Source organism: Parus major, chromosome 2 (genome assembly GCF_001522545.3).
Source record: "Parus major isolate Abel chromosome 2, Parus_major1.1, whole genome shotgun sequence".
NCBI classification, from domain to species: domain Eukaryota; kingdom Metazoa; phylum Chordata; class Aves; order Passeriformes; family Paridae; genus Parus; species Parus major.
The window spans coordinates 126763594-126775689 of NC_031769.1; the positions used below are offsets into that span (position 1 = coordinate 126763594).

At 41.5% G+C, this 12096-nt stretch overlaps 1 protein-coding gene across 3 annotated transcripts in view; it reads right to left on the reverse strand.

Annotated features, from left to right (window-relative positions):
* Window positions 1-4328, reverse strand: part of RUNX1T1 (RUNX1 partner transcriptional co-repressor 1) — a 115500-nt gene extending 111172 nt beyond the window's left edge. The window contains exon 1 of one of the 3 annotated variants that reach the window (XM_015618777.3): window positions 3828-4328. Coding sequence is in view for 1 of the 3 variants with exons in the window: in XM_015618780.3 (XP_015474266.1) it covers window positions 3828-3855 (28 nt within the window). In the remaining 2 variants the exon portion in view is untranslated. Of the gene's footprint in view, window positions 1-2172; window positions 2332-3827 lie in introns of those variants that run through there. The other 2 variants (XM_015618780.3, XM_015618779.3) reach the window with 2 other exon arrangements.
* Between the last annotated feature and the right edge of the window lie 7768 nt (window positions 4329-12096).

The window sequence follows — 12096 nt, forward strand, 5'->3', positions numbered from 1 at the left end:
TAAGGATTTACACTCTCATTACTTATACTAAACTCAGTGTCAGTTTCAACTTTTTAAATGTTTTATAGGTTGTTTTTAAAGGCTGTATGAAGAAGAGCAGGCTGCTACTAACTACACAGATCAAGGTTTTTTAATGTATTCAGATTAAATAATTATCTTTTCACATTTCTTTAGCCAAGCCATGAGAAATAGCCCCTTCAGAACACCAAATTCATGTTTTATTTCAGCTATTAATTCTTCTTGATCTCTGCATGACAAGTTTCTACAGAACAAAGAACAAGACCTTCTCTTCCACCCCCAATCTAAAAAGTCTGAAGCTCCTGCAATAGCAACATACTGATATCCTTATTCAATTAGCTAAAGATTTAACAGTAATGGACTGTGGCAAGTGGATTTGAAAGTTGAAAATGACAATTGCAAGCCCTTTCTCCCATCACCCCCAATGCAAACACTGCAGATGCCTATTTCACCCAAAGCGTCTGGCAATGAGGAGTTTGCAGTCTGCATAGTACCTCAGTGAGGCGAGCTTCACATTCAACGCCTGTCGTCTGAAGTTCGTTCCAGAGAAGTGAGAAACAGGATTTGACAGGGAAGAATGTCCTGGACTGACTATCCACTGACCAGCACTCCAGGTGGAGCTATTTTTCTCCCCCATTATTCTAAAAACAATACTCCCAGTATAAAACTCCAAGTGCACACAGGCATACATAGTGTTAAGCGTACACAGATGAGAGATACCGTGTGACCGTTTTACAGGTCCATTATTTAGGCATGAAACAAGTTAATGTTAAGGTGGTCGAAAATGGAAGAAGGCAGTGCTTTACTTAAAAAGATTTTGGAAACTATTTAAAAGCTCAAAGCCTTTGAAGAAAAACAACTTGTGCAGCAGTTGCCAGGAAGCAGTGACCTAACACTGCTGTCTGCATTCCATTACAAACAGAATGGTTCTTGTCTCCCTACAGCATGCTCATGGCTCAAGAACCCAGCCGCTCACCCTTCTGCAAGCACAAGACAGAAGGAAGTCCTGCTATCATCTCTTGTACCCCTAGCCTGGCTCAGCTCGCCAGAGGCACGAATGGATTTAAGAGTCTGCTAGATTTTTGGTGGAGTTTGGTGTTTTCTTGCACTGATGCATGGTTGAGCTTCCCATGACAGTGAAGGAAAATTACTCTTTATTTGCAAATAGTAGCAATTATACAGAAGGTTCAGATATGGTAAAACTGACCTTAAGAAAGCTATCAATTATCAAACATAGTTATTGCAAGTTCCCAATTAAAAACCTTTACAGTAAATCTGCAGTGAATCTCACACCTAACAAAGCCTTTGCCAACTTCTTATTTTCACAGACTGTACAGTTATGAATGAGACATACTCACATCTTTTCCTATTATCTTCCTATTGATGGGGAGCCACAGAAACACCTAGTGCTAAAACCAGAACGCATAAACAAGATGGAGTAACTTTTTTACCATTCAGCCGAGCTGAAGGAAATTCCCTGATCATATTGGATTTCCTAAGGAAATCAGCCCAGAATAAACTGAATGAGGTTTTCAGACTTCCCATGGAAAGGTCAAGCATCAGCTTTAACAACCATTAGAAACCAGTTTCAATCCTCTCGGCTATCCAGATTCACTAAGCCGTTAACAGAAAAGCTGAACACAAAACCTGGACAATAGAATTCAACTCTAAAAAAGTCTTTCACATCTTGCCTCAAACTGCAGTTAACAAAGTTGCTTATTTAAACTTTCCATTGCATCTGTCAGGATGCAGAAATTGAGATGGAAATGTAAGGCTTCAAGGGTGTAGTCAAATAAATTATTCTCACCCTTAGCCCTACCATATTGTGTTTACAAATATAATAATTATGTTTCTAGTTACATGTCAATGGAAACTATTTTCTAAGTCCTTCAAAAAGCATGCAAGCATTACTGTAAGTAGGAAATAAGTCAAAACAGATTAGTAGATCAAAAATGGGGAGGGGAAAAAAAATCCTGCTTTGGTCAGCAACTCGGACCACCATCAGGGGATAAATCAATTTGCAGCAGCTGTGGACAGCCATTTAAGTCTGGGGCCTGAACAGATTAATTAGGAGAAGCGATGTTAAAGTTAAAGGGGTCAGCGATACATTAAGCACAGAAGTACTTGCTGGAGCAAACGCTTGGCTCTACATACCAAGACTCACAAGGCATTCTTCTAGTTAGCCCGGGCTACGCCAATAGCCGAGCGTTTGGCACTTGCTGCTTTCCCAGAGACGGCACGGCAGCTCCCGCCGGCTGATTTTTTAAGAGGTATATAGCCATCCTTGGCCAGCCCTTGCCGTGCCGTGCCCTCACCGCGCCCAGCATTGCCCACACGGACGGGCGCGCAGCCGTGCACTGCGCACCTTGGGGCCGCACCGGCAAGCGAGGGCAGGCGCTTCCCGCCCGCCTGCGATTGTCAGTGCAAAACTTGGGCAGCTCTTTGGGGCAGCCTTGCTGCCGCGGCCTCAGCAGATCGCAGCCCGCTCCCGAGCTATCTGCGGGGCGGCAGCTGCCGGCTCCCGGGCGTCACGGCCGGGCGGCTGCGAGAGACGGACCCTCTCCGTGCCGCGATTTAGGGCACGGCAGGGGTAGGAGGGGATGACAGGCAGAGCCTTGCTGCGGATCGGAAGATGGAGGGCTGCTCTCCCAGAGAAACCGAGCGGTTTCGAGGCGTCTGTTCCCCACAGCGGCGATGCCGGAGAGCCCCCGGCTGCGGTCGGGCAGGGCGGTCCCGCCGCGCCCGGCTCCGGCTGCAACCTGGGGGCAGGAGGGGGACTCTGCTTCGGCTCCCCATACCCTCTCCCTCCCTCCTTTAAACTTATCAGTGAAGTGAAGGAAGTAACATTTTAGCTCCTGGTTGGAGTATGAACGATTTAAGAGCTGCGTCCGATTAGTTACTTTCGGTTTCTCTCTAACATCTAGGGCAGCAGAGTACAGGAACGACAGCTAGCTCGCTGTAAATTAATTCTGAAACGGAGTCACGGGTGTTCCTGCTTGGGTGGCAAATTCTTCCCTACACCAAACCAAATTTCTCAACTTTGGCACTAACAAAAGGACTCGAACTCGGCAAAAGTCAAAGGCTTGCCTAAACGGCCGGGAATGGGGTTTTCATCCTTCCAATCTCCCGTATCAATGGTCTTTTGAGAATTTATGGAATCGAACCCTTCAGCACGGCCAGACGAGATGATACAGTTACATTGTATGGCAGTTTTGGAAATGCAATCCCTAACGTTATCCTGTCGTTTTAGGAAACAAGCTATATGCAAGACCGCCGTGCAGCTAAAGGCGACGTGCACCGCCTAAAATATTTCTTTCAAAATAGTCCGAAAAGATGTTGCCAGTGCTGCACAAACCTATGATTGCAGTGAAACAAACAAGCGAAACAAAACAATCCCATCAGAAATATTTCAGCCACTCCAACTCACACTGGCCAGCGCTAGAGCCTGGGGAGAAGGGAGGCAGGAAGGAAAAAAGGCAAGTTCTAAATCCAGACAGGAATGTGACGCTTTGTTTTAATATATGCCTGGGAGGGTTATTTTCTGAAAAAACTGGGTTATTTGGTTTCTGAGTTCTTGAGCAGTATCCGGGGTGCTAGTTTGTAAGCCAGGGACAGAGCGTGTAAGGCTGCATGCAGTGCTAACCTGGCCCGGGCACAGCAGCAACCCCGACCCGCCTGGGTTAGTTACAGCCACGGGAGCCTCTCAGAGCCCGGGGAGCCCTGCGGGAGAGGAGAAGGGGAAAGAAAAGGGGCTCGGGCTCCCCCCGCCCCGGCGCGTCCTGCCCAGCCCTGCCCGCGCCCGTACTCACACTGCAGAGGACCGGAGATGCCCACCATTCGCCACGGGCTGCGAGCTGCAAATAAAAGTTCCCGTCCTGCTCGGGGGAGAGACGGCAGCCCAGGCTGCTGGAGGGGCGAGGGGGTGGGAAAGGGGAGAGCAGCGCCGCGCGGCTTCCCTTCCCAGTCCAGATGATCCACGTCCACAAAAGTCAAAACGAGCTGAGGAGAAACTCCAGCTGCTCTTCCCCCCCCACCACCCTCTCTCGCTCTTTTTTTTTTTTTTTTTTTTTAAAGGAGGATCGGCTCGAGAGAGACTACTGGTTCCACGGAAAAGGACAAGAACCAAAAATAAAGCAAAGTCTCCAAGTCGAGATAGTTAATGCCCAGGTCCTTCTCCTTGCTGCTGCCGCGGCCTCAGACAAACGTGATGTGGAGCGCAGGGAGCGGCCGCTGTCAGTGGCGGGGTCTCTGCCTGTCCCCGAGCAGCCGACGCATAGCTGAGCCCGCGGCGGAGCCGAGCCGAGGCGGGGTGCGGTGCCGAGCGGTGCCGAGCGGTGCCGAGCCGAGCCCGCCGCCCGCCCGAGGCTGCGCCGCCGCCGCTCCGCTGCGCCCGGCCCCGCTAGCAGGCAGCGCGCGAGGCAGGCAGCATACTGCCGGCAGCGGGCCGGCCCCGCTACCCAGGTGCAGGGGGGGAGGGCTTAAAGCAGTGGGAGGTGATAGAGGTAGGAGACATCTGTGTCGTGAAGAGGTTAGTGGGGGTCAAGTATATGTTAACAATAGGCGAGCGTGGTCCCTCTCGGGCAGCCTGCCTACTCTTTCTTTCTTTCGCTCGCTTTTACTGGGTGGACATCTAACTTGCTCCCTAATGATGCCTCCCCGGCTTTAAGAGTCCAGACTGCCCTGCAGTAACCCAAGACAAACACTTTCTCTAGCCATCTGGAGAGCTCCTGGCTGCTCTGCCTGTGTCTCATCACTGTGTGAAGAGACAGCAGTGCTAGAAATCAAGCCACTCTCAGATCTACTCTCTAATCCCCTTCTGTTAGCTGATTTCCAGTCAGACTGTTTGCTTTTGCATTAGATAATAGCCTTAGAGAAAACAATTATCATTTTCTTTTTCCCTTTGTTTTTTTTTTTCCTTTTTCTAAAGTACAGTATTGAGGAAGACCTCTTTCTCTTATTTTAAAAGAAATTTATAGTCCTTCATGGCTTGAAGAACCCAGATGCAATTTCACACTTTCCTGGAAGGAGATTCTGGATTCTTCTGAAAGCAGCGACACGATCACAACTGCAGTGAAAATTAATTACTATCATCTACAATTAATAGAAGCATGCCACCGTTTGACTTCGTGTTCCATTACATAATCATTTCGGTAGGCATCCATATATTTTCCGATTCATCAGTTATTTCCTTCTACATGTTGCAGAGAATATTATTGTCAGTCACACAATCTACAGCAAACTGGTATCTCTGCTATCATGTTGTCACTATATGAAGAAGGCGTCTCCACAAAAAAAAAAAAAGAAGAGGAAAAAAAGAAAAAAAAAAAACTTCTTACATTTGCTTCAGAGTAAAAAAGTGCATGGGGTTTTTTTTCAGATTACAGATAATGGATTGGAACTGTCAGAAATGCGGGGACATTTAGCTTCATTTTTTTCCAATGTCAGATGTTAAGTAAAAGAGTGAGTATGGAATAGAACTTCTAATCAAGCTGCCTTCTTTATTCCTGTACATACATGTACACACACGCACGCACACACACATATACTATAGGCCTGATCTTGCAAATTTACAAATACTTAATTTTAAACACATAAATAGACCTATTGAATGCAAACTAGTATTCTGTGTGTTTATTATAAAGGCATACACATTTCCAAAAGGGGGGAAGCATTTTTATGTATATTTATATGCATATTTATAACTGTATTTGCCTCTGTATTTATAACAGTATTTGCTGGCTTTGAAATTTTGGTTGATTTTGAAAATATATTTTAAATATATTTTATTATCTGGATAAAGCTACCTTTTCTGCAGACATTTCAGGATATGGAGCTTTACTGAACTGGTCAGTATCTTGTAATATATGGTTGAATTTACGTTGGAGTAAATTCAGCTGCACAGATCATAAATCAGGACATGTTTTGGTCTACTGTGATTTCAATTTACAAAGATGGTGAGCAGCCACAATTCTGGCATTGATTTCTAATTTAAAAACTACCTGTTTTACAGAGGTCTATTTCAAGACTAAAATTATGGGAGAATCTTTTTTAAAGCACCCTCAAATATTTAAAAATAATCTAAAGATAGCAAATTTTACAAGGGTTTTTTGTCTTCAGCAGATTTAGAAATTTTGGTTTGAAAATCTTTGTGGTGTAATACTTTCATTCCAGCTGTTCTATGTGTAAGGTGAAAAATAAAGAAGATGTTTGGCAGTGGTCTCAGATCATGTTTTGATGAAGTGTCAAGGACTGAACACCGACTCCTAATTCTCAGTTTACAGCTTTAAAAAACACCCTACAATGCTTCCTCTTTAGTGTGTACATTTGCTTCAGAAGATCAATGAACTTTCTAGGCATTACTGTTCAATTTAGTGGAGAAGCATCAGCTTAGATTTAGAAACTCTGGAAAATCATATCTGAACTATTAACAATTTAATATCCATGAAGTTTTTAGACTTCTGTGGTCTCATCTCATAATGTGAAAAATACAGAAATCACCTATTAAGCTCCCAGCCCTGGTTCATCTTATATGACATTTCCCACTGTTCCCAGTAAGGACAAAACCTTCTCAGATAATGAATGTAATAGAAAGCGCTAAATGCCAACTACTTCATAGAAACTATATTTTTCTTAGACATGCTGGGAGAATTGACATGATCCCTAAATAATAAAAGATTGTAAACATCAAGTCTTATAATTATATTGCAAAGCTGATGATTGAAGCCTGTCTTATTGCAAACTTCTCTTATCCATACCTTTCCCTTTTCTCTATTTCCCAGAGAAAGTAGATGTGTTTTTTGTGTGAAAAAAGGAAAAATAAACACGTTCTTTGGAAGATGAATTCATGTTTCAGGAAGCAAAAAAAAAAAAAAAAATGCAGCCTCACAGTAGACCTCACAAATACTTGGTAACTTTACACCCTGCAGATTTTTTCTGCAGACTGTAGATGCCATGTCTGATTTGACATATGAAGGATTTACACTGTGTATCACTGTGTGACATTGTGTGAGAGAAAGGCTGGTAAAAGTATAGTTGCACATGGAAGTCAGAAATATCCTGCTAGGCTGTCCAAATCTGACTATATTTTGATTGTACAGAGACCGATCAAATGTTCAGAGCTGAAACATGGCTCAGTCTTTACTGTGAATAATTATACTATGGGCAGTCATCTGCACTGAAATTCTTGGAAGAGAACTTAAATATCAACTCACCTCATTGCTGTTTAAAAATAGAGGCAAGTATGTCCCTCTTAATTGTCACTGCCTTGCAGCTCAAAGTGTTACATATTGTCACATGTTCCCATCCAGAGCTCATGCTCCTCAAACACTTTTCCAGTCAAACTGCAGACTTTAGGTCCATCCTTGTTTTTTCGGGGATGTTTCTCTAGAAACGTGTCTTCCACTTCCAAAAGCTTGTTTTCACAATCCGTGAAGTGCACCAGGATCTCGCTGTTTGTTTCTGCTGAAGCTGAATTGGGCTTTGGCATCCGGATCAGGGCTGTAGGTAGCTACGACAACATTCACTTGAGAAGCTCTCGTTTGGATGGAGTGGCACAGTAAATATTTCTGTAAAGCCAAACAGTCAGATAGAATGCAAAGTTGGATCATTGATAGCTTTCACTCAGAAACCTTTGCCTTAACCATGTCTTTCCGATTTTCCCTCTAATTTGCAAGTATATTTTACATGATGGTGTGGGCCATGCTTCATTTTCCCCTCAGTCTGTTTGCACACATTTTGTAGGTTGTGCAGTGCAGAGGATTGCAGCAGGATGGAGTCTGCTGCAGGATTACACCAATGTTGTGCACACTTTCTTCAGAAAATTATTTTCAGTTCAGCTGGAAGTATAGGCTAAATCCTGCTTTGACCCGTGCACAGAAAAGCAATAAAGACATAAGAAGTGCTGTGTTGTAGAAATGCTGCCCCCTCTCCGGGGTTTGGCAAGGGCTGGGACAGGCGAGCCACAAGTTGCTGGGTGCGCTTTGCAGCTCCACATAAGTGGAAAATGTGCACCAGGAGTAGCACTTGATAATGTGAGCAGAAAATAGGCAGTAGCAGGATAGATCCCCACCCTTTAGTATGCAAAGCATGTCCACTAGGTGATGTACATGCTGCAAGAGCTGACATATTACCTGCCTTCCTTTCTGTGCACACTATTGTTTACCCTTTGATAGTGAGGAAAATGTATTAAGTTCTTTCCAAATTAAAGAAAAAAATGCAGCCTATCTGCTTTCAGGAGGTAATAAACCCCATTGATGTACATTTTGACATCTTCTCCTTTTCTAATGGGATAGATTTTAGCTCTGCTTCATGTATATTTATTCAGGATATTCCTTAATTAAATTATATGCTAAGGATACTTTTTGTGTTCTTGTTTGCCTTTTGGCATTGTCAGGAGTCCAAAAACTGCTTTAATTTTGTAGCATTCTGAAGCACTTTGCTGAAGAATATATGCACAGTGACAGAAAAAGGGGAGCTGGGTTATTTTAGAAAGATCACATAAACAAAAATAATATATTGGCAGTCATTTGTGGGAATGCCAGCTTTGTCACTCATTTTTAGTGAAATATGGCTTCTTATTAAAACTCAGATCTTCTCAAGAAAAAAAATTCTACTGGTTAAATAAAGCACACCAAGCAAAAAGAGAGGAAAAAGTTATTTGAAAAGTTTCTGTTTTACAGAAGCAAACAGCTTATCTCATCTGAATCCATTGTCTTAGTCATGCAAATAAATAGGTCTTGAATATTCATCAAATTAATATTTAAATGTATTTTAAAATATAAAATATTTCTTTTTAGTGCTGAATTATTTTTGTGTTGAAACCAAGAGAATAGATAGTGCTGAAGTAATACAGGCTTAGTGCTTCTTCTATAACAATCACGAAAACACCAAAATGGAGATAATAAATTTGTTTTTCATCAATGTCAAAGTGCAGGAAACATTTTGCTGTTGAGGTTCCTGGAAGCAGTAAGTTCTGTATTAGCTGCCACGCAGCACACGCACACGGGATACCTCGCCTAACAAGGGGAAACCGTTGCCCTAACACACATGCATACAGTTCCTTAACTCCCCACCTGCCGGGCAGCCACCTGCAATAAACAATAGTGGTCTAATATCAGTCAGTAATAAAATAACCAGCCACAAAGCCGTTTACCTAAACACCACTAGAAGTCCCACAAAAGCTGAGCTGCTGGCTGAGGGACCCTTTCCTACAGGTTGTCCTCTTAGGACAGCCTATGAAGGCCAGCATGGTCCCTTTTTAAATATACCTACTGTTTAACTAGAGACAGCGACCATCTGTAATGTACATAATGGTGCACAGCTACTATGAGGTAATGGATCCAAGGTGCATGATCTGTTCCAGGTTTCCTTTTGTGTATACATAGTCCCTCAGTGCTACGTCTCCTAAAAAGTACAGTGACATTTTGTATATGGAAGGCTAATGACATAACTCTCTTATCTTTTTCACTGATGTGTTGACAGTACATTATTTCACTTACATTCATGCTTAAATTGGGACTAAAACTGCATTTCCCTGCTGGCTGCAACTAACCAATATACCAATTGTGTTCCTGTATTGAAAATCTGTCTTGTTCAGATTTCATAAAGAGAAGTCCTCTCTTGGTATATCAGATCTCCATGTCTCCAGCTGTAAATAAAAACAAACTGGTCTAAGCTGAGAACTCTATTAATATCATGACCTCAGTATGATGTAACTGAAACCGCATTTTCCACATCCCCCTAACCACTGTTTATATTTGCATCAAACTAAGTTAAACAAAGGTAGGATTTAAAGCTGCTGTCTTGAAAAAAAGAAAAAAATTAAAGAAAAATTCTCTTCTTGAAGAGAACTTCTATTGTAGTGATTGCGTTAAAATCCATGTGTCTCCATAACCTGAGATACTCCACACAGAAGTCCAGAAATACTCTACAAACCACCTAGATTTGTTGGTATTCTAGTTCCCTTTACATTGTATTTACATTATATTGTGCCTGTACTCAAAAAAGCTTGCTCAAATATAGTCCTTCCATGGCTGTGTTAGAAATCACAAGACAACATTTAAAAAATTAAGTACTAACAAGGATGTACTTCACCACTTAAGCTGAAAAATACATTTGAACATAAAGTAGATTTTTTATTAAAAAAAAAACAAACCTTAACAGTCATGTATCATAGTGAACAAAGATGGCATTTCAATGTTTCAAACTGTTGTGAAAAACACTCAGCTAGATAATTGAGTCTGATATTACTGCATTTGTTGGACTCTATTTAAAGCCTGGTTTATTTTTAGAAAGAAACTGATGAAATCTGGTTTTCTCAAGAATTGTTATTTGCAGATCAATAAGAACTTAAAATGTTGTCTCATATGCAGGGAAGATGCTTTGATACATCAGTCACTTATTATTTCTCCTTTCAGACAAACAGGAAAAGTAGAAGTAATGAAAAAATGATGTCTTACAGAAGAGAGAAGTATTTTTGCCCTTTCACTGGCAAAAGGTTTATTTTTGAAAACTTTTAAAGATGCAAGATAAGAGGACATAGAAAGTAAATAAACCATAATTCAGAAATACCCAGAAAGAACAAAGCACAGTATGAGACACACTATTCATAGAAAAACAAGGAAATAAGCATAACACATTTAACACTACACAGTGTAGTGCACAAAATTACATTTTAAAGGGAAAGTATTAATGAGAATGTATAAGAAAATCCACAAGTTGTGTGGTTAAAGAGCTAAATTCAGCCACCTTTAGTTGAATTTGGGTGTATGCTCCATCAGTTTGCTGCAACTTTTCTTGAAATTAGGTGCTGCTGCATGTGTCAAAACCTCATGTGACATGCCATAATAATTTATTGCCCGTCTACAGAAATAACCTGATTCTGTCTCACTGAAATAACTGACATGTTTGGCCACTGGTTTCTTAGGAAAGGAGCCGAATTAGAACACTCACAAACCTTATTATTAAAAATTCTGTTCTTTTCAAGTAATGTTTATTTAGCTCAAACTTCTTTTCTTCTTACATAATTAATTTCCTTTTAACCATGGGAAACAAACAAAAAAAAAATATTGTCTTTGATAGTTGTGTCCTACATAACAGAAGCCAGGTAAGTCAAATTTAGAAGACATCTTGAAAAATTTCAAAACTAGAAACTATCTTTAGTCTGCAATACATAAACATGTTAAAATATAGAAAGGAGTACTTTCCCTGGTTTGACTTGTGTTTTTTTTTTGCAGAGCACAGCACATCGCTGTGCTCTGCCAGCAATGACACAGCTTATAAACCGTGTCTCTAAATCATCCATGAACCCAAGAAACTGTGACTTTGGAGCTGATTTCACCACCTACAGGATGTGGTGCTACAATAGGTCCAGCTTACAGCAGCCCCAGCCACTTTCCAAGCATCTGAACAAGAAAATAAGCACTTTGAGAAGTCTTATGTCAGAAATGAGCACTTCTGATTAAATATTTTAATTTCTAATGCCACTGTGGTGTCTGTGAGTTTGGGGAAAGGTATTGATATCTGTGTTGGACAGAGCTATGTAAGTGGTGGCTGGCTCTCAGTCTCAAGGCTGTAACATCTTCCCTGGGTTAGCAGCCAAAGGAAGAACTTACAGTTGGTTCTGTTCTTCTGCTCTGATGTAGGAAATCTGAAAGGAAGTTGTTTTTTTTTAAAGTTTCTGATTTTAAATTAGAGTTAATGAATCATTCGTATTTCTTATTTGATGACGTGGCATGAGCTTCCACTTTTAAAATTTCCATCGTTTGTAGGATGAAAATGTTTTTATACTGACCAGATAACTGTGAGAAGGTGAATAAGTATTTCCTTTTTCTCAGACTGACTAATTATTCAGACTTTACTTAATAATGTTCTATTTATCTTTGTAACATTTTTTGCCTGGAAGCTTCCCGGTTTTGTTTGTTTCTTTTCTCCTATAGTTTTGAGGAAGCAGTGTACATCTCCCAAGCCCCCCCTTTACCTTCTCAATCCATAAACAATCTTCTAGTGAATTTTGCTACATGACAGCAAATTGCAGTTCCTGATGAATTGTAGGCTTCAGTGATTTCAACATGAAGTCAG